General features: G+C 49.3%; 1 protein-coding gene across 3 annotated transcripts in view; it reads left to right on the top strand.

Moving 5' to 3' along the window:
• The window catches only part of LOC144147096 (uncharacterized), a 393,394-nt gene that overhangs the window by 85,895 nt on the left and 285,450 nt on the right, over window positions 1-22,049 (top strand). For all 3 annotated transcript variants that reach the window (XM_077679154.1, XM_077679153.1, XM_077679155.1), the window contains 2 exons: window positions 18,892-19,006; window positions 20,803-20,998. In XM_077679154.1, coding sequence (XP_077535280.1) covers window positions 18,892-19,006; window positions 20,803-20,998 — 311 coding nt within the window. The remainder of the gene's footprint in view (window positions 1-18,891; window positions 19,007-20,802; window positions 20,999-22,049) is intronic.

The raw sequence follows: 22,049 nt of genomic DNA, 5'->3' as shown, positions 1-22,049 counted from the left end.
CAAAGGGGAAACCAAGAGCAATCATCATTATCATGATCATCATCATCATCATCATCATAGCGTCACATTGCACTGCATATATAAGCAGGTTCCTGAAATCATATACGTTCTTCTCGCCACGGACGGAAACAAACATAAGAAACGTCACGCTTGTGCTTAACCTCTACGAAGACACAGAACTTCCCCGAAAACGAATCATCCCGTCATCTAAGAACTAAACTCTCACAGCTCAAACGGAAGGACGGTAGTGGCGCAAACCTGACGACAGTCGAGGAGCAAATTGGACGTCATTTCGAATCCGGGTACCCCGCACCCTCGATAATATCCACGGAGTGAAGATGCTGCCTTTTTTTCTTGTATTTTTCTCGTGTTTGTGTGTATGACGTGATAGCAACACATTTGATCGTGCTCGGCTGTTGTCAAAGAGGGTATATACGTCTTAAGTTATGAAAAAAGTTTCAGTTGTTAGTCTCCGCTGGTCTTCGTGTCTTCGTTCAGTCCTCATTTTTTATGCGCTCACGTTACAGCTATCAATTGTCACCAACTAGCCCGCCGTTCAGTGTTATTGACCCATGAGAGATGTTTGAGAGGAACGCAGTGAGAAATGACGCCGTACACGCCGCGTGGTACTCCACCTTCCCTTCGCTAGAAGCTCCTCTCGATTTTTTTCTTTTGTGCCTGGTGCGTTCACTCATTCGGTTAGGCGGACAAAAACAGACACCGCTCCCGCAACGCCCAGGTAACGGCTCTGAAAGTGCTGCCCCCTAAAATTACCGAAACCCGCCGTCACTGTTTCCGCTCAAATTCCAGTTCGCCCCTAGCTGCGAATCTCTCCCAGTTGGAGAGAAACTTGCCCAGTTGGAAAGCCAGCATAAGCCTCTATTTTATTGTGAGCTTGGAAGCACTTCCAAGCGACATGTTCGCCGGTTTCTTTCATGCCTAATTGTGCGCAATCACCGGTTGCGGTTTATGCGTTCACGTTGTGCGGGCGGAAAAGGGGGCCGTGCACACACAGCTAGGCATCGTGCGGCTACCGATAAAAGGCCGGTTGTGCTGGCGGGAGATTTAGATGTCAAAATATCATGGCTCAATGCGCTTAGCCGTCTGTCCTACTTAATCAAGAGGTTCGGACGTGGCTTAAATGTGTTACACAGACATCTTTCACACAGAGTAGGATGCCTACTAGGAGGAGGGAAGCGGGCAGCCACATGTTTTTACGCGAGCATGGAGCTCAAGGGATGTCTGGTGTTAAGTCGTTATTAGACGGATGCATGCCGTTCGTGTGAGGAAGAAGAGCAAGAACTGACGCATTGGCCCGAACACAAGCGCGAACGGAGGCATAAAACGACGGAAAGTTGCTGGTGCACCGTTACCGCCTTAAGTTCAGCTCGTCGAGTGGCAGCGAATCCCTCCCGGATGAACAGCAATTGGACCACTTAGAACGCCGGAGTACGACAATATATCTCCTTCAGAGGATTTCAGGAAATATTTTCGATCACGTCTGTCACTTCTAAGCACGCGCATATGAACTGTTGCCGGGTTATGCGTGCCAGGTTTGTAGTGGAGAATAGCAGGAGAGAAAGAGGGAGTGAGCATGCGCAGCTATAGGTTTCAGGCCCGTAGTCATAGATGACATGTCCGTTGTTTGGTGCGAGGTTTAAACGCGCACGCAACACGGCCATATGGGACCTGTCAGGAGTCCTTAGTGGTACAGCGGATTGGGTTTGTGTGTTACACAATAAATACGATGCTTACGATGCAGGGAGAACACAGAGAGCTCCATGTTTTTCCGCAAGAACAAAGCTTGGATCCTTCAGAAATTCATTCATTTATTTGGCTAGCTAGTATGCTCCATCGCAAATTACAAAAACAACGCGCTTTGTTTCGTGAACTCCGTGGACTGCATCATGCTTTGCAGATGATCCTTCTTCACCGAGTGGAAGGGCAATAATTTTTGCAAGCGAAATCTCTTCTCTTGGGGATTTTAAATATATAAATTACTTTTTATTTTGAAGTAAAATCTGCGAACCTTGAGGAGGTTGTGCCCGCAGGCAGGCTTCTCAAGCGGTAATCTTTTGAGCGTCGCGCCCATATGGCCTTTTTTGCTTTACCACACGGAAGCACCACCAATAAGGCCCTTACGCATTCACGTGCGCTGTGTGGCGTGAATACTGTACAATCTTGTAATATATTTTATACTCCAAAGGGGCGAATAATATGCTTCATCCGCGCTGCAAAAAGACGAGCGCGCTTTAGCCACGTACGTGGTGGTTTGCGGGGACCTGCCCAGGGTTGCACATATCTGCCGACGGTGGCGCTGGGTGTCACAGGCTCCGAGTATCCCTCTGCGTGGTGTCCGGTGCTTGTAGGCAAGAAAAACAAACGTAGCTAAGTTCCGCGATTGGGTAACGCCTCCATATCCACATTGGCGTTCTCCCGGGGCTTTTCCGATAGGTTGGCCAGTTAAATCAGCTCGCTTGGCGAATTTTGTTTAAAGTATAAGCAAAGGATGAGGAGCTAGAGGAAAACTTTATTTCGACTAAAAATCAGGGAGGAGGTCGGAGTATTTGTCCAGGACTGTGTTCGGACTGCCCACCGTTTGCGCACTTTCGGTAAGCTATAAGTGCCTATTTGGGTCAGAGCTCGCTAGTATACTATCCCACTGATCGTACTGAAGCCCAAATGTAAAGAAACCACAGTCACCGTAGCTCTTATATCACAAGCCCGTAATTCACCCGGGGGGCCTCTAAACATATGAAATAGGTTAAAAAAACATTCCGCTGCATCAAACACCTACTTAGAAACAAGGAAAGGCCGAATAATAACAGCGCTCGTCGAAACACGATGTAAAAAAACCGCAGTAGCCGCAACCCTACGGGCGTGGTTATAACTTATTAAATGAAGGAAATCGTTTGCTGCCAGCGTCAAAAATGGTCGCAAAAGATAAATAAGATCAGCCGCAGCCTCGATCACTAAGTTACGAAGGGAAAATTGTGTAAAGAAGTTCTGCGCTACGTCAGGAACACCGTGCACATACCTGGATAGCAATAAGAGTGGGACCAAGGGTGACACTGACAGTGACACTAAAATTTCAATAACACGAGAACCCCGGGGCGTAATGAAAAGTACGACCACTTACTGCGGCCACTTACTACTGACTACGACCACTTACTACTGAGCAAGGACTTCCGAGATATGTAATCGGTTTTTATGTAGAAAAGCCGAAATAGGTTCTTTGCCCCGTGTCGTGGTCCAAAGGTTTCCGGACTATAGAGAGCACAGGGTTGTCTAACTTTTTCGGGGCCCTGCCAAAAGGCCATGCTTGTTGGCGAAGCGCACCACAGACAATTTTACGGCTTAGAATAGTATTAAAAAGGCGAAGAAGGACGCTAATACATCTTTAGCGGCTCTTTGGCGCGCTGCGATTCAAGGTGGCCATTTTTTCGTATCGACACGCTTGAGCATACAAGTGGCTTACGTTTCAACAGCCAGACGTAAGTGCATCTCTCATCAGTACGCCAGCGTCCCAGCTTAGTCTTTCAGAACCGCGTGAATAAAAAGCAAAACCGACAAACACTGGCTCAATATCACTACAGCTAGAACGGTGGTTTGGGCTAGTTGGTGCACACTGAGCAGCGCCTTGTGTCGTCGTTTCCTTGTCCCGTCTTTTTGCGCTGTTTCGGATCACTGAAGCCGTGCACGGAAACGTCGTCCGCGGGGGACTTCTCTCGCACTCTCTTTTTTGTATGGCGCGCTCTCCAAACCCATGCAGGTATCGAGCGTTGCCTGTTCATGAAGCAACCATCATTCCGGATCCCTGAGAGACTACACAAGAACATTTCAGCCATGCTAAGCAGGCCGTAGGGTACCCAACCAGCACTCCCTCACTAGAGAAGAGTGGACACCCCCGGGGTAGCAGTAGCCGCCACCTCCCATGACTGACCAACTCAACTCTCGGCCCTCAGTCCCAAGCAGTTGTAGCGCACCTGTCCAGGGTGGCGGTCAGAACTGCGTTGTAGCATAGAGCGCTGAGAATCTCAGCGTTTGGACAGGCCGCCTTAGGAACTTCAACTTTGCAACCTTCAACACGCACACCCTGTCTAGCGAGGGAAGCTTTGCTGTACAACTAGAGAAGCTGTCGGGTAATAAGTAGTATAATGTGAGGTTACGCGCAGTTAGCAGGACGGAACAAGGAATTTTAATCGGCAGAGAAATAGCAGGACATGTAGAGGAGTTTTAGGGGCGATGCCCCTTTTGAGCTCGGGCTGTCGGCATCTCATGTCATCGTCTAATGTCCTCGTTAATGTAGTCACGGTACTATAACACCGGGCCACTCGTTTACGCCTTGCACCAGCCCCGGTACTTAAACACCGGGACGCTCGTTTTGTAACGCATCGCGCTAGAACGCTTCCTCTCCGTGGTCTACCCCTAACGGCTTCATCTCCGCTGGCAAAAACGCCAATGCATCAAGAATGCACTTATACAATGCATGCTTTGCTCCTATTCATGTTTCACGTTAGTGGAGGCGGCCCGCAATTTTTTTCAGCAATAGCAAGAGAGCCCCGGGTGTTGTGATCACGCTAAACAAGTGATGCAGGTCAAACATAATACAGGGTTATGCACCAACAACCAGGTGCAAAGATGACTCCCCAGATAACTTCTACGAGGACGTTGAACCACCAATGAAGACGGCTACAACAGAGTTCTCAATAGTAATAAGTGAATTTAACGCATAGGTAGGTAAGAATCTAATGGGAGAAAGTTCAGTGTGAAATTTCTGAATAGAAAGTCGCAACAATCTAGGAAATACCCTGGTTAGATTTGTGGCGAGAAATAACCAGAGGTAGAGGAACTCATTTTTCTACAAACGAGGAATGGGAAATGGATAGGGAAAAGCCTCGATGGCCCAACAAAAAAAGAAATTGACGTCATTTTAGGTGACAGCCTAGTTGTTTTGCTGGGTGTAGAGGTGCTAACTCAGAGTCAGAGCAGTGATCATTGTATGGTTAGATGCACTAAGGCTGAATCTCAAAAGAGAAAGAAGGAAACTCAGGAAAACTAAGAAGCCGCGCATTGAGTCAGTCAGAGCCAATCCACAAGTGTTTAAGAAACTCTTCTAAACGAATTCGCTCTTCCAAACGAGCAGAATGAGGTTAGATTAACAAGGGTAAATGACAACCTAACATCGCAGATCAGTGAACCAGTAGCGGCTGCGGAAGAGGTAACATATAGGAAACAAACTGGAAAACTCATTGGGGAAACTAGGGATATAATTTCCAAACGTAAGAACATGAAAGGGTACAGTACGGCGGATCCGAATGAATTAGCCAAGCTGTCGAAACTGATCAATAAAACTAAAACAAATGACGTTCGCGCACATAACGTGAGAGCGATCGAGGAAACGCTGAAAATAGAGGTATGCTTGAAAGCCACTAAAAGCAATCTCACCACCGGCACAGACAAGACGTATGGGCTCAGAGACGAGCAGGGTAGCATTAAGCACAGCTTGGACGAAATGATAAAGGTAGCAGAACGATTCTACCCCAGACTCTATGCCAGCGAGGTTGGACCAGGAAAAACTACTGAGTGTACAAGCTCAACCTGCGATGTCCCAGTTAAACCTTGTAGGTAGTTCTGCCTACCAAGGGGGGTTCAGGCAACGGCCTCGTCAAAACATCACGCACAGAACATTGCAAGAGGAACAATTGCGCTTTACTCAAGCAGTGGAAAATGAAATATAAATGGAACAGGGGATACAATCAACCAAGCACATAACAAAAGCACTTCAGGATCCCAGGGCTTACGGTACGGCGGGACGAACGGCGGGCCTTGCTGACGTGCGTCTTCTTCGAGGTGGCTGACGGCGGTGGCTTCTCTCTTGTGCCCGGCGGCGCTCCCGGCCGGCAACTCCCCCCGCTACCAAGCACCGCTGCCCTTATCTAGCGTGCCCAAAAATGTACCACGCCCCCCCTCCATCGCACAGTCTTTCTGCCGTGTGTTCCCAGATGGCAGGAGAGGTGGCGCGCGGCAGTTTGAACGGCCTAACGTGGGCGCTCACAGGGGAGAATCCCCACACTTCCCCCCCCCTTGGAAAAAAAAAAGTTCTTGGTTCTTTGCTACACGAAGAGAGAGAAAAAAAATAAACGAAAGAAAAGGGAGAAAAAAAAATGTCCGAGACTCATTTACACACAGTCCTCGGAGTCCAGGCTTGCGTCCATTGCTTGGCGCCGCTGGTCTGGGCGCAACCGCCGCAACATTGCCAAGGCTTCTTCCAGGGCGTCCTGGCTGTTGTTGCCCTCCGGGCGGTTGGCGCGCAAGGCTCTTGAACGCTCTCTGTGGAGAGCCCCGGCACGGTGGTGACGCCAGCTGATTTCCGGCACTTGGCACACTTCACACAGCGCAGCCAGTTCTTCCTGGGTGTATACCGGCCGTGGTTCTACCGGGTGACGTTCTGCGATTGTGAGCCCCTGAAAGGGGGCCGGGACGGAGGTGCGCGGCGTGCCGACGAGCACTTGAGGCTGGTCGGACCACTCGAGACGAGAGTGCCAGCCCACCGGGTGGCCCGAAGGTGACAGCACCGTCCACGTGGCCACCTCTTCCGTAGGTCGTGCTGGACGGTACGGTGGCGGCAAGGGGCGGCGCCGTGAACCCTGGGGCGGGGCCGAGCGTTCGGGTTGCCGACAGTGGTAGGGGTGGGCCCGACTGCTGTTCCGAGACATCTTCTGCAGGCAAAAGCAAAGAAAACACAAATTAGCCAGTAGTTAGTGACGCATGCGCAGATTGTATCGTGGTGACGGGGAATACTGATGTGTCGCGCGCTTTCCGCGGCAGTCTTCTCGCTGATTCCCGTTGGCTGTATCCTCGCGCGAAAAATACCGCTTTAGTTCCGACACGTGCACCGGACCGTACGATGCACCTGTGGAAGAGTTTTTCAGCACATACGACAGGTTAGACTTACCCACCACGGTGTACGGGCCATCCCACCTGTGTGCAAGTGAGGCGGTGAAGCCCTTCGACGCATCACTAAGTGGATGTGTTCGCTTCAACACAAGATCACCCATGGAAAATTGTACGTCCCGTCGGCGCTTGTCGTACTGGGACGTCTGGTCGAGTCGGGAGATGTCGAGATGTTCGCGGGCCTCCCGGACGGACTCTGTTAGCCGCTTGCGAAGGTCAGCCGCGAATGTCGCGGGGGATTTATCAGTGCGATTCTGCGTGGGTTGGAGCGAACTGTCGAGAGGAAACTTGAGGTCTCTGCCAAAATTCAGTTGCGCTGCCGTGAAACCGGTAGATCTGTTAATCGTTGTCCGCGTTGCGAAGCCTATCTCGGAAAGCTTGTTGTCCCAGTCCTTGTGACGGCCAGTGTGAGCAATGAGCATCGATTTAAGGTTTCGGTTGACCCGTTCCGTAATGTTTGCTTGCGGGTGGTAAGCCGAGGTGCGGGTGTGACGTATTCCCAAGGCGTGGCAAGAATCTCGGAAAACCTTACTGGTGAAATACGTCGCGTTGTCCGTGATTAACTGCGAGGGGAAACCAAACCTCGTGAACACTTCCAGGAGGCATTCCCACACCTTTTCAGAGGTTAGCTTCCGCAAAGGAAACAACTCGACCCACTTTGAGAAGTGGTCGGTAATTACCAACAAGAACTGGTTGCCTCGAGGACTTCGAGGAAACGGCCCCATCACGTCGCATGCAACGATTTGCCACGGCGAGGTGCTATGGACGGATGTCATTGTTCCAAGCAGCAGGCCTCCACGTGGTTTGGTCTTCTGGCATATGGGGCAGGAGCGAGCATACCGAAGTACATCTTGTCGCATTCCCGGCCAAGTTGCTGTGCGACATAACTTTTCATAGGTTTTTTGCCCAGACGAGTGACCCGCCAGAGCGGAGTCATGGTAGTAGCCGATGAACAACTTACGCAACTTGCGGGGAACGACAACTCGGAAAGGAGTTTGTGTTGAGTCGTCGTCTGCCTGGGGAATGTATCGCAGCAGAATACCATGATTTCCAAGCAAGTAGCTGTCAACCTCGTCGTTCCGGGAAGCTTCTGGAGAGTCTGTTGTCGAGAGCTTGTCGATGACTTTGCGACATAGACCATCGCTCCGCTGTGCCGCAACCAAGTCCTGCTGGCTCACCAACGATCCCCAACGGTCGTTCGTGGGGGCCTGCACTGCTGCAACCACCATACTTTCTTCGTTTTCCACCTGTGTATCAGTAAAAAGGGGAGCGCGTGACAGCGCGTCAGCAACTGTATTAGTGGTGCCTTTCTTGTATTCGATGGAGTAGTCATAACGTTGCAGCGCCAGTGCCCAACGAGCGAGTCGTCCTGCTGGGTTTTGAAGCCTCTGAAGCCAGGAGAGAGCTTGGTGGTCAGTCTGAATGGTGAAGCATGCTCCGTCTAGAAACATGTCAAATTTTTTCAGCGCGAACACAATCGCTAGGCATTCCTTTTCGGTGACGGAATAATTGCGTTCGGCTGGCGTCAGAGTGTGACTGGCGAAAGCCACTGGTCTCAACACTTGATCCCACTCTTGCAGAAGTACCGCCCCCAAGCCGAATTCACTGGCGTCTGTTTGTACCACAAACGGCTTGTTTAGGTCAGGGAGTTGCAAAGACGCATTTTCTGCTAATGCTGTCAGCAAGGTTTGAAAAGCGGTCTGTTGTTCGGACGCCCAACACCACTTCTTGCCTTTGCGAAGTAGTTCATTGAGCGGTACAGAGATGTTCGCGCACTGGGGAATGAACTGGCGATAAAACGCAATCATGCCAAGAGACCGTTGCAAGCTTTTGACGTCGCTCGGCGGCGGGTATTGGAGTATGGCTTGCAGTTTCTCTGGATTTGGTCGCAGAACGCCCTTGTCAACAACAAATCCGAGTAAGTTGATTTTTTCCCCGGCCAGCTGTACTATGCCGGGATGTATAGTCAGCCCGGCTGCGCGCATGCGCTGTAGCACTATCTGCAAATGTACCACATGTTCCTCGAACGAGCGTGAAAAGACAGTGACGTCATCGAGATAACACAAAGCGAATTCGTGCTTCGCGTCACCCAGAACAATGTCCATCATCCTTTGATATGAACTGGGGCTATTGCTTAGACCGGAAGGCATACGCACGAATTCAAACAACCCTCGGTGACATGTAAACGCGGTCTTCGGTACATCGTCTGGGTGCATTTCTATTTGTAAATAGCCACGTGAACAATCCAAGGTCGTGAAATACTTCGCGCCTGCCACGGCATACGTTATTTCGGTCACCGACGGGAACGGATAGGCATCTCGTTCCGTCATGGCATTCAGTTTTCGGTAGTCGACACAGATTCGCATAGATCCATCTTTCTTACCGACTGGGACGACGGGGAACGCCCAAGGACTCTTTGATGGACGAATGACGCCGGTGTCGAGCATCTCGTCCAAGGCTTTGTCGAAAAGCGCTCTCTTGGGGGCGTTCATTGGTCGTGGGCTGCATCGCCATGGTTTTGCGTTCCCAGTGTCGATGCGATGCTGCAAGACATCCCTTTTTCCTGGTTTTTCCGTGAACATGTCCGCATACTGGCGCAGGAGGTCTTCGAGCTGTTTGCGCTGAGACGACGTTCCTTTGAAATTCTGCAGCTCCTGTAACAGGTCTGCCGGCAGGCTTTCAGTCGAGAAAGCAGCGCTAGACCTGCAGGGTAACGGGGGACCCGCCGAGGTCTCAAACGGGGAAAAAACCTGGGTCGTCGCCAAGGTAGTACCCGCCAGCTCTGATGTCCAACCGCATAGCAACATCTGCGATAAAATCTGTGCCTCGGATCATGGCAACCGACAAGCCCTTGAGATACAAAAACCTTTGTCTCTTAGCGCGGGAGCTAACCGATATGCGTAACCGAACAGCGTTTGTGCTCTCCGCGGCCGCGCTCGACGCCATCCTAAGCATAACTTCGGTATGGCGAAATTTTACCCGCTTTGCCTTGCAGTGTTCGAAAAGCATATCGCCGATAAGAGAAACTGTGGAACCGGTATCAAGGAGTGCAGTTACGATCTTGCCGAGCACTTTGACACGAATGGTTGGTGACACTATCTTGGGGGGATACTGCATGCGATCCACCGAAGGCACAAGAAAAGATTTACCAGGTGTGTTGGCCCGCTGCGACTCGCTGCCTGGCTTCAGCGACGCCGGGACGTGAAATTTCCCGAGCGCGGAAATCTGTCCTCGGTGGCGGGCCCCTGCTGACGGGCCTGGTTGCGTCCGTACCACATTCGTCCGCCGGATGGCTCGTCTTCGTGTGGGACCGGGCGGCCCACGGCCCCGTAGCCCACGTTGGCTGGGACCGGGTGGCCCACGGCCCCGTAGCCCACGTTGGCTGGGACCGGGTGGCCCACGGCCCCATAGCCCACGTTGGCTGGGACCGGGTGGCCCACGGCCCCGTAGCCCGCGTTGGCTGGGACCGGGTGGCCCACGGCCCCGTAGCCCGCGTTGGCTGGAGTGCGGTCACGGTATCGGTTCTGCGGCCGCCTTCTTGGTGCAAATTCGCCCGGATCCAAAGCCCGGTGTGTCGCGGACTGCGGCGCCCACGACTGGAAAGCGCCAGGCCCGTTCCAGGCACAGCTGGGCTCCAAGGATTGGCTCGGGGTTGGCGGTGGTGCATACTGCAATTTGGCGAGCAGGCACTCCTGAATAGAGCGCGCCTTCGAAGCAACTGCATTCAAATCCGCGTACGTTTGAGCATACAAATACGGCTGGAACCGAGGATGGCACTGCCGTAACACACGGGCAACTTGCTCAGCTGAAGTAGTCTCTGGGGCTGCTCTCCTGTATAGTTCCTGCATAGCGCGTACATACTCTAACAGGCTTTCGTTAGGGTGTTGCGTCCTGAGATCTAACTCACGGAGAATGCGAGTCTCGTATCCAGGCGGAAGGAACTCAGTCCGAAAGCTTACCACAAAGGTGGCCCACGACGCAAACGGGGACTGCAGGCGCCACCAGCAGGCTGCAGGCCCTTGGAAAACCAGTGGCAATACCCTGGTTAGCATATGAGTGTCCGACGCTCCGACGGCGGCCTTGTAGACATCGAGCTTGTCAAGGAAATCCGCGACGGACAGACGGTCGTCATAGCCGCGGTAGGTTGGGATGTCAGGCTGAAGACGGGGCGCCGGGTCTTGTAGAGTGCCCAGGTGTTGCGTAAGAGCTTGACATAAGCCGGCCACTGTGGTGAGAGCTTCGCTGAAGGCGGTGTCGGGGGCCGTGGCCCCGACGACTGTTCCCGAACGAAGTTCCTTTCCGTCGGCAGTGGACTTCATTGCTGGACGCCAACGAAACTCCGAGAACCAACGAACTCGGGCGAAGGAGCTACAAAGATGCCACCGTATAAATCTAGCACGCACCAGCACAAAGTCAACTGCGGGTAATGTTTATCAGTTGCTGCGCTCGCCGGAAAACTGGACATTCGGTGCCGCGGAAAAGAAAGCTGGGTAGTGCGCAGGCTCGTTGAAAAGAAATGAAGTCGGGTGTAAGACAAACAACATTATACCCGGCTTTCAGCAGCAAAATACATTTCGCTAAGCTGAAGTGCTAAGTTCCAGAAACAGCTGCCGCTTGCAAACAAATGCACGAAAGTTTTAGTCGCAATTTGCTCCTGTGCGTAAGCGTGTTGCTGACAAAGGACTGTGCTAGCCTAAATACACGTTGGGCGCCACTGTAGGTAGTTCTGCCTACCAAGGGGGGTTCAGGCAACGGCCTCGTCAAAACATCACGCACAGAACATTGCAAGAGGAACAATTGCGCTTTACTGAAGCAGTGGAAAATGAAATATAAATGGAACAGGGGATACAATCAACCAAGCACATAACAAAAGCACTTCAGGGTCCCAGGGCTTACGGTACGGCGGGACGAACGGCGGGCCTTGCTGACGTGCGTCTTCTTCGAGGTGGCTGACGGCGGTGGCTTCTCTCTTGTGCCCGGCGGCGCTCCCGGCCGGCAACTCCCCCCGGTACCAAGCACCGCTGCCCTTATTTAGCGTGCCCAAAAATGTGCCACGCCCCCCCTCCATCGCACAGTCTTTCTGCCGTGTGTTCCCAGATGGCAGGAGAGGTGGCGCGCGGCAGTTTGAACGGCCTAACGTGGGCACTCACAGGGGAGAATCCCCACAACCTATGTCACACTAAACTCATTCACATGACATTTGTAGATTATTAGAAAGCGTTTGATTCCGCATTCACGGCAGCCCTGCTGGAAGCACTCAAAGACCACGGAATAGAGGACGTCTACATAAGATTTCTAGGAGAAATATATAAGAAATGTACAAACAATGCACGGAAAGGATAACCCTCCACAAGCAAAGCGATAATTTCCCCATCTGAAAGGGAGTAAGACAGCGAGATACCGTTCCATCAAAACTATTAACAACATGTCTGGATAGGGAATTTAGACAGCTTGCTGGGAAACCATAGAATTGCGGATAAACGGGGAATACTTCAGCCGTTTGACCTTTCCGGACAATACAGTCTTGCTCAGTAATACTGCAGAAAGCCTGCAAGCAATGGTTCAGGAACTACAATCAGAAAACACGGCCGTTGGGCTAAAAATAAACATGCATAAATCCTAAGTAATGACGAATAAGCATTCCAAAAATGTTTTGTTCCCCATGGGAAACGAAACGCTAGAAGAATTAAAAAACTGCCCAGTTTTCACTAACGTGAAACCTGGGCAGGGACAAAAAATGTTGTGTATAAGTGTATACAGCGTTTTTGCCCACGGAAGAGAAACCATTTGGAGGTAGAGGTACACAGCTTTGCTGTAAAGGTCTCGTGACTTTGAAGCACGAAACATTCTAGCGCGACACGTTGAAAAACGAGTGTCTTGGTGTGTTCTTTTAATACTTGTTACATTCGAATGCGAGGCGTTGGAAAAAGGCTGTCCCGGTGTTTCAGTACCGTCCCTACAGGAGACGAGATACGGCGGAGACGAGACGTCGACAGCCCTAGCCCATAAGGGGCTTTGCCTCATATATAACTTCCTCGGACAGATGGTTAGGGCTGACCCCCAACAGGAGAAAAAAATCCCGGACAGATTAGATATGAGTTGGGGAGCACTCGGCAAGCACTCTGAAAAATGAAAAGTTAGCTACTTCTCTCACAAAAAATGAAAATCTACAACCAGTGCATAGTTCCGGTTATGACATACGGGGCTGAAACTTGGCAGGTTACTAATTAACTAGAAAGCAAAATTGTGTCGGCTTAGCGGGCCATTTAACGATTAATATTAGCAGTGACACTCCAAAACAGCGAACAAGTTATCTATAGTAGAATATATCATAGCTCAAATAAAGAAGAAGAAATAGACTTGGGCTGGCCATGTAGTGAGACGTACTGACAACCGGTGCACAATTAGGGTTACAGAGTGGCCACCAAGTGATGGGTCTTGAAGAAGCAGAAGAACATGAACCCAATGGAGGGTTGAAATAAAGAAATTCAGGGGTAAACTGTGGACTCGAGCAGCGCAGGACAGGAGTGGTTTCAGGTCAATGAGAGAGGCCTTCGTCCTGGAGTGGACCTGAGTAGGCTGATGGCGATGATTTCCTGTCTATAACAACGCTCCTCAAACGAGTTTAAAATTGTCTTTTTGAGTTAAAAGTGCTCATTCTGTAGTCATCCATTTCCTGAAGCTGAGCGGGAACGGGGTTATTATATTATGTTTCTTCAAACAACTAGTCATCCAGTTATGCAACCCGCCGCGGTGGCTCAACACAATTGTTCATGAACGCAGTTTGGAAGACGTGGGGCTCCTAATAGCGAAAAATAAACCTACCCAGTTCACTCATTTCCAGGGTGGAAGTCATGCTCGTCTAGACCGCGCATATCGCACATATGTAGATACAGCTGATTATCTTGTGTAGAAACTACTAGGTGGAACATGTTGCGTTTAGTAACCACAGTCTGGTAATGTTTGACATTGGATCTCAACGAAGAGCGGGAAGGTTTCAGTGGGATAAGTGGAAGTTATACAAAAGTTCTGGAGGACGAGGCATTTGTAGATAAAGTAAACGACAAGATTAAGAACATTCTCTAGGGAAAGGTCGAAGATGCCATCTTATTGTGGGAACGCTGTAAAGAAGAGGTCAGAATCGCAGCAATTGAAAGGTCCTGGGCAATAAGAGTTAAAGAAAGAAACAAAGAGAAATAACTGAAATGTCAGTTGGACTATTTGTTATTTGCAGACAGCCTACAGCCAGGAACCCACACACGCAATATTAGAGAGGTAAAGACACAACTGGAGACGCTTGAAACTGAAAGATATAACGGAGCGGTAATACGGGCCCGGGCTGAAGGATTGTGGGTAGGCGAAACGCGCACTCGGAGATGAAAAGCGATACGCAGCCAAGAACAATATAGTGGCGATTTCATACGCTGGTTCTGTCACTTGAGGTAAACAAAAGGTTAAACGTGCATTTCTGGAGCACTATAGACATGTCCTGGGGCAACGTCAGCCATACAAAGATGGATTTAAGGAGCAGTTTTTGCCACTCGTGCTGAAGCGGGACGAAGAAGTTAAAGCAAGCTTGGAGGCTGCAATTAGTGTTCGGGAAATAGAACAGGCCATAGATGAGCTAAGTCGTTGAAAAGCGTCTGGGCCTGATTGTCTCAGCGCTTCTTTTTACAAAGCGTTTAGTTGTGAATTTGCAGAGGCTTTTTGCAACGCTATATGGCTCGCGTAATAGGAAAAGACGTTGCCCCCGTCCTTGCGTAGATCACATGTAATCCTTATCCCCAAAACAGATGATGAAACAAAATTGTTATCCGTCGAAGCCTATAGACCAATTACACTTGCAAATGTAGATTACAAGGTATTTATGAAAGTTCTGGCAAAACGTTTACAATGTGTTGTTTAGTCACTTGTTGGCCAACACCAAACCTGCGGCATAAAAGGTCGCTCAATAACGACAAACCTCCACGTGTTTTGGAGTCTTTTAGAAACCGTTAGTTCATTGGGAGGATGAGTTGCTATCTTGCAGTTAGATCTGGCTAAGGCCTTTGATCGTGTAACACACGATATCCTGTTTGCAGTGCTCGAAGAGGCGAACGTCGGCTCGATTATTTTAGAGGGGGTTAAGATGAGGTATACAAAGAGTTATATGGTGCAGGGACGGGGAAAGACGTGTTAAGGAGAGTTAAACAAATGCCTGTAAAGTCAACAGTCAAAAGTTTCCTCTTTCAATTACATACCGGAACACTACCCGTCAGCCCTTGGCTGTGGGAGAAAGGAATACTTGTAGCGGGGTCACTGAATTGTCGACATTACGGTAAACTGGAAACCATAAAACACATTTTCTTGGACTGTTCTGATGCAGTGTTCCACTGGGACATTCTCCAGCGGACACTAAAGAAAGAACTGCCGGTATCTCCGTACAGAATACGTTTCCTTCCAGCGCGAAATGATGGAAGCATGCCACTTGACATGCTTATGGCATTGAGCCTGCCCATTCTCTGGAAACCCCGTGTGGCCGTGCAACATGCAGACCCTGATGCACGACCGGCAAGGGAATACTTTATTGAAAGCATTCCTTATATCAGAGATGTAATGAAAAAGCAAGACGAGCAACCTGACTGGGCTAACATAATGGATGAACTAGTTAACCTGAAACCCTTTAAACACGCGCCACCCGTAGCAGCAGAAGGGGTTTTATCATTATGTTGTGTGGAGACATGTGTCATGGTTTGAAGGGGTTTTTTACCATTATGTTGTGTGGAGGCATGTGTCAGTGTTTTGTTTTTTGTTCGCTGTACCAAGCCGGTAATAAAAAAAAGCCGCGGTGGCTTAGTGGCTAAGGTGTTGCGCTGCTGAGCACGAGGTCGCGGGTTCGATTCCCAGCCGCAGTGGCCGCTTTTCTGATGCAGGCGAAAAGCAAAAACGCCCGTGTGTAGGAGATTTCTGCGCACGCTAAAGATCCCCAGGTAGTCGAAATTAATCCGGAGCCCTCCACTACGGTGCGATTCATCGCCTCCGTTGCGCCGGCACGTTAAACCCCACAATCAATCAATCAGTCATCCAATAATGCAATAGGTTTTCAATACATTTGGAAAAATTAGACCTGTAATTATAGTGCTTTAGTTAGATGATTTATTTTTATCGTCACATTTATTTTTATCGTCACATACGCTTTGCAGAACTCTTAGATTTTGTTCGACAAGCTATTCGTTATTTCCTGACAACTCCGAGAAGAAAGCTGGCATGTCTCTCTCCCGCTTCCCTTTCAATTTTTTGTGCCGTATACATCGCGTCACAGAATACATGCGAGGCACCGATCTTGTCTGACAACCGCAGCTTTTACGTCAGAAAGCCATGGCCGACCATTAAGAACGTTTCTTTGACTGAGGAGGCGGCTTTCCCTTTTATTATTTGTCACCGACCGAACGAGAAATGGCTTTCACAGCTCCAGCTGCCGTTGCACCTGTCTACACCGGACACGCAGACTTCACGCGGGCCGCGAACGCAGCAGCGACAAGCGCCGTTTCAGAGCCTCTGCGCAGCTATACGTCGCTCAAGTGGCAGCCGTCATCTAAGCTCTTCTGGCGATCCCGTCCATCTCATATTTTCTCCGACTCGACGCATTAACCTGGCGTGAAATATACATATCTCATCTCAATTAGAGTTATGCTTGGGGTCTAGTAAATTGTGTATGCGTTTCTAGACTACGTTTGTGTGTTTTTAATTCCTTCCTCATTGAAGAATGTGTGCATGAGCGCTCCCATAGCGTTGCGTGTCCTTATTCCCCCAGACTTCAAATTTCTTCAGGTCATCTGGTTTCGCAGATTTTAAAATTGTTTAAATATTGCGTATTTGGGTCGTACTGTTTTAAGCATTCTGTAGATGTTTATGGTTTCCACACCTTTGGTGACTTCTTCATTTCCTCGTATTAAAGGAGCCTGTATATCTTTTCAAATTTCTCAAAAAGGCTGCATATGACTCATCTGGGTTCAACTGTGCATATACGCCATCACACGCACCTTGCTCAAGACTGCTCCTTACGTGTTGTAGCGTAGTTTTTTTGGGGGCCCTCGCACGCTTAGGTAGCAAAAAAAGTTCTCCATAGCACTAAAGAATTAAAATAAGATAGCACAACACAATTACTACACACACTCTTGCTCTCCTGATGCCCTGGAGGCCCTTTTCTCTCTATTGTTCTTTGACTCTTTTACGAGCTAAATGCTAACATTTGCGATAGGTGGAATGCTTGGTTGCCGGCCCCAGCCCTATATTCACCCTCCCCTCTAATCCCCCCCAAGAACGTCTAGAGGCTTATTTAGGTGGATGGAAGAAAACCAAAGCCACACGAATTTTTGAAAAAACACACATCAGTATTTCGCCCTCTGAATGTACCATTGCCTTTTTCTATATACAAAGCACGAGTTTAAAATGACCAAATCATGCCAGTGACCCTAAACGATGCATTGACGTTTGATGGGGCCGTTACACAGTTCAACAAAAACGTTTTCACGAATGTGATTCACAAACCGACGGCCCAGAAAAAAGAAAAGCGCAACACACTGCCGAGAACTGAACCCACGAATTAGACTGAATGGGTGCAAGGCTTTGGTCCACTGCGCCAATACATTATGACAGTGGTGCGGAAATATCCTGCATACTAGATTGAGACCCACCCTTCGTGTCATATCTGTGTTTTTCGCTTGATTTCGAGAATTGTCGCTGGTTCACTGAACATTTCTTGAATAACAATTGCGCAGTAAGGTTCCGTGAAACAACCATTATAGGTGATCTTCTGCAATAGCGTGTACTGTTTTGGTGAGAGAAGCGTGAGCAGATGTGTGGCAGGGTGAAGCTGCGATTTCGCGCTGGAGGAATACTGCTTCCCGTACATTTGGTTTAAGCTTTACAATAAATAATAGGTCAATATTAATTCCTTATTGCCTCATAAACCTACCATAACTCCGATTCTGCTCTTAACTGAGCTTGTATTTTTTACAACTTTTCCTGATCGCATATTAATACTCAGTTTGCAACTTCAGGAAACTAATGCTGTGCCTCTTGTACACCCGCAGCCCCGCCCTTGGACAGGGCCACTTGTGCACAAATGTTTATTGGAGCAAAGATAGCAGCGCAAAACACAAAAACAAAAAAAGACAAGCACGCACACAAGATGGCGAAGACTGCTCAACACCTCCCGCTGATTCTATTGCGAATCAGAAACAATACAAGCATATGCTACCGACGAGAGGATGTTCTCTGCCTAAGCGTCAGTTCTTTTTAGTCAGTTCTTTTTCTCAGACTCACATTGAAGACATGCTGACGCACGCCACATCCAAGGGATAAAATTTGTTGCGATGGTATGTGTGGCATCCCGCTCTGAGATAAAAAATGAATTATCTGCGCATGCGCAAATGAAAGCTCCTGGATGAACGGCTTAGGTATAAATTGTGTTTCACCCACAATAAAATCACTTGGAAGTTCAGCGAAGTCCTCGTCGTCTTCTCTCAATCTTGTCTTTTCTGTGCTCCTACCTTTCAATATGCCACCTTATTTGTAGCTTTGTGGGACGAATGCCTGGCCAATGCAGCTGTAGGTGCGTACCTGCGGATATTGCTGCTCTGCCGGAAGGTGCCCGGGGGCAGAATTTTGAGTTGTGTCCGTTGCAAAAATGTGCGCCTAATGAACATTTAGATCGTGATATAGCTCCACTCACGAAGCCTCTGACGCATTCATCACAGCTGCATGGCAACCGACGCCCTGCCTTGGTTTTGCTTTGTCGTAGCTTGTTGTCTACTTTAAACGATTCAGGGCTCAAATGAGATGGGAACTTTGAAACAGACATAAAACTAACGAAGCTGAGAATTGAGTATCCGAGCCATTTTTCTGCAGAGTCACTGATAGGGGATCTGACCTGCTCTTTCTTGCGTGAAGGACTGTCGAGCCTGCACATGAACATCGACGAGACCCTGGACGACGCACTTTGGGACAAGGATGTGCAGCTCCGCATCGTCGAATCCACACTGGTGGAAAAACTGGAGACCCTCGTGTAAGGCTATCTCTCTCACTCTCTTGGTGCTAATGTCTCCAAAAGTTAATCAAAAAGGCAAGAAATTCCACCATCTTCCCGTACAGCAACCCTGAGAAGTATGCGAAATAGCCTTGGGGTCGACTCATGTTCCCATTAGTTTTCAGTTCGATCGCGGCGTTGCGGGAGGGGAATGAAGGAAGCGGAGCGTGGGCGCGCGTCATGTAATCCCCGGAGCTACAGTGGCGCCCCCAGCGGAGTATGCAGTGGCTACCGTCGCGTGTCTAACCCTAAGATGCTTCGCATTATCGCGAGTGGAGCCGCAGGTGTTGCCATACGTTGCGCACTCCCGGAGAGGGGAGGAGGAATGCCGGAGAGGAAAAGAGCGTCGGAGAGAAGAGGAGGAATGTCTCGCATACTACTCAGGGCTCACTTACGGGAAGATGACGATGGTGGTTGAACTCGAAGCTGTCTCGTGATGGATTCTTTGATTGGCCAATCCCTAGCAACATCCTCCCACGATCATCATCTGCGGTGCCTGGCCAGGCATGCGCAGTGGGGGTGTGGTACTCAGGGTTCCCCTACGGGCCGATGACGACGGTGGTTGAACGCGAAGCTATCTCGTGATGGATTCTTTGGTCGGCCAGTCCCTAGGGGCATCCTGCCACAATCATCGTCATCAGCGCTACCTGGCCAGGCATGCGCAGTGGGGGTGTAGACGCTGCACAACGGCGCCCCCACAACGGCGTAGGGAACAGGCTCGACCATAAGCTGCTTCGCATCTAATAAAGATGTTTGGGCTGGAAAGCTTGTTAACTGAGGGGTCTGTTACGGCAAAGCAGTATACCTCTACCTCCCAAGCAAATTTTCGTGGGGACGTCAGCAGAAAAGTATCGTCATTCAGAAGGTGTCCACAGAAGGTTTACCGGTATGGCCAGTCCCCCTATCCAGGGGGACTGGCCATACCGGTAAAGATTACGATTCCGTAAGCTACTCCTAGTGCAAACGTACCCAACAGGATAGAAATCACCTAGTTTCGTTAACTCACTTTCATATATAAAAAGGGAGACCGGTATTGCTACTCCAGTTAATTCCAGGCTCCCTTAGGTAGACCACAGAAAGTAAAGACTCATGAAGAATAGCCAGACGAAGAAGAACATAAAGCATTCGTGAATGTTGTTGTGCAGTAAGAGAAAGTTTGGTTTAAGTACATTTAACTTCGTTCTGGTTCCACTCTATGTAGAGCGACGTGTGCGAATTCAAGTGACGTCGCATTGGTATTTGTTGTGCATGTCGTTTACAGGTTAGCCACATAACCACCTTCACAGCATGAATGGAGCCAACATTTCTTGACGGAATTCAAGTGCCTTCGCTCATTACCATCATGGCGTTGTGAAAGCTATTGTTTAATGTTGTCTTTCATGCAGTGCGTTTTTTCCTGTTTAATAATCTTTCGCCGGGGATCACACGGTTTTTTAGCTGTGAACGTGCTGTTTCGCTTCCTCCTCCTGGGCGTCTCCCAGAATTCGGTGTAGTGTGGTGCCAATGACAAAATACGAATCTAATGTCCAGAGAGTGTGGTACGGTACGACATGATCGTCATAATTGGTACAGAGGTAGGCAAAGGTGGAGGGTAATGCGAGGTAGGTAATGCTGGTGATAAGGGTAATAAAGGGTTAGTCGGTCAGATCTTTCTTCGTTGGTGGAGTAACTGAGTGTTGAAATAGGATTGGGAAAGGCAGGCTGGGTGGGGTAGGTGGTGCATCAAAGCGAACGAACCGGTCATTGTCAGGAGCGGTTAGACGCACGTGGCGCAGGCCGGCGGATCCAGTGGACCTGAAGGACTACAAGGTGGCGCTGGCGTCTGCGCTGGCCACGGTGATAAAGAGTTTCGGGGTGAAGACGCCCAGTGCGCAGGACCGAGTGATGGGCTTCCCCACCTTCGTGGCTCGGGAGTCACGAGTCCGCCGCGTGGCTAACGTGGTTCGCGAAACTTTCTCCCGTAACCCAAAGGTGAACACATGTTTGAATCCTTCCTGTTCTTCTCTTCTTTCTTGTCGTGAACTAGAGTAGTTTCACGGGTGCTTTTACCAACCGGTAAATATCGGTGTAATTCAGCAAGTCTGTAAGAATTGGGCGAAATTTTGGAGCAGTTTGGTAGCTTTGGTTTTGGTCGAGGAAGAGTGATTTGAGCTTTTCTCGGAGCAAGTGCAGGGTGCGTGCTTACGCGCTTCTGGGCCACTCGGCCATTGAAGCTGTGCTACCGGCTTCTACTTCTGTTTTGAACCTGGTGTACTGCAATGCAGGGGGCGACAGGTTGTCTTATTTGTCCAAGCACTCTCGCAAATGCTTCCAATGCACGGCCTTTTCTAATAGCAACATATGTAAAGATATAGGTGCATCATTACCAGGTGTACCTTTCCTCCCTGATGTTAAGCCATAACTTATATGCGGATGTGCTCTTTTTGTCGCCAAAATATTGGCCTACTGCTTTGCTGTTTCCACACTTATTCCATGTCTTATTACCATCTGTGTAAACCTCACCCTATAAGTTAGATCAAGGCAAGAAAATTTAAGAATACAGCCACACTGTTGCCTTATGATATAGTAATGTAACGCTGGTTGAATTGGGAATCCTTAAAAATTGAAAATGATCCCTTACTCAAGCAGGGGTTCTCCCATTTATGAGAAATAGGACCAGCGACTCAGAAAAACGTTCCGTTTCTGACATATTCACGCTAAGAAAGCATGTTGTGTCCCTACATGTTTGTAACTGAATGGGGATTACTTGATTCACACAGCTTCACTTGGTAGCAATACTTTGCTTATGGAGAGATTTGTAAAGCCGAATCAACTGTGCACAAAAGAAATACAAGGTAATGTAACAGGGAAGTAATGGAGGTTTGCAGGCTTGACACCTGTGATGAACGAGTTTTTGGTTCGCGGATGGTTTAGGCACTTAGAATGCAGTGGGATGATTGCACGTGAAAATTGCTTTGAACACGTTTTCACCCCACCGTCGTTCTGCCATTGTTTTTCGTGGCCACATTGCTTGTGTGCCTGT

The sequence above is a fragment of the Haemaphysalis longicornis genome, unplaced genomic scaffold (assembly GCF_048455015.1).
Source record: "Haemaphysalis longicornis isolate Haplotype H1 unplaced genomic scaffold, Haemaphysalis longicornis Haplotype H1 scaffold_7, whole genome shotgun sequence".
Taxonomy (NCBI): domain Eukaryota; kingdom Metazoa; phylum Arthropoda; class Arachnida; order Ixodida; family Ixodidae; genus Haemaphysalis; species Haemaphysalis longicornis.
Note: the sequence above shows the minus strand (reverse complement) of the source record. Positions and strands in the feature narration are given on the sequence as shown.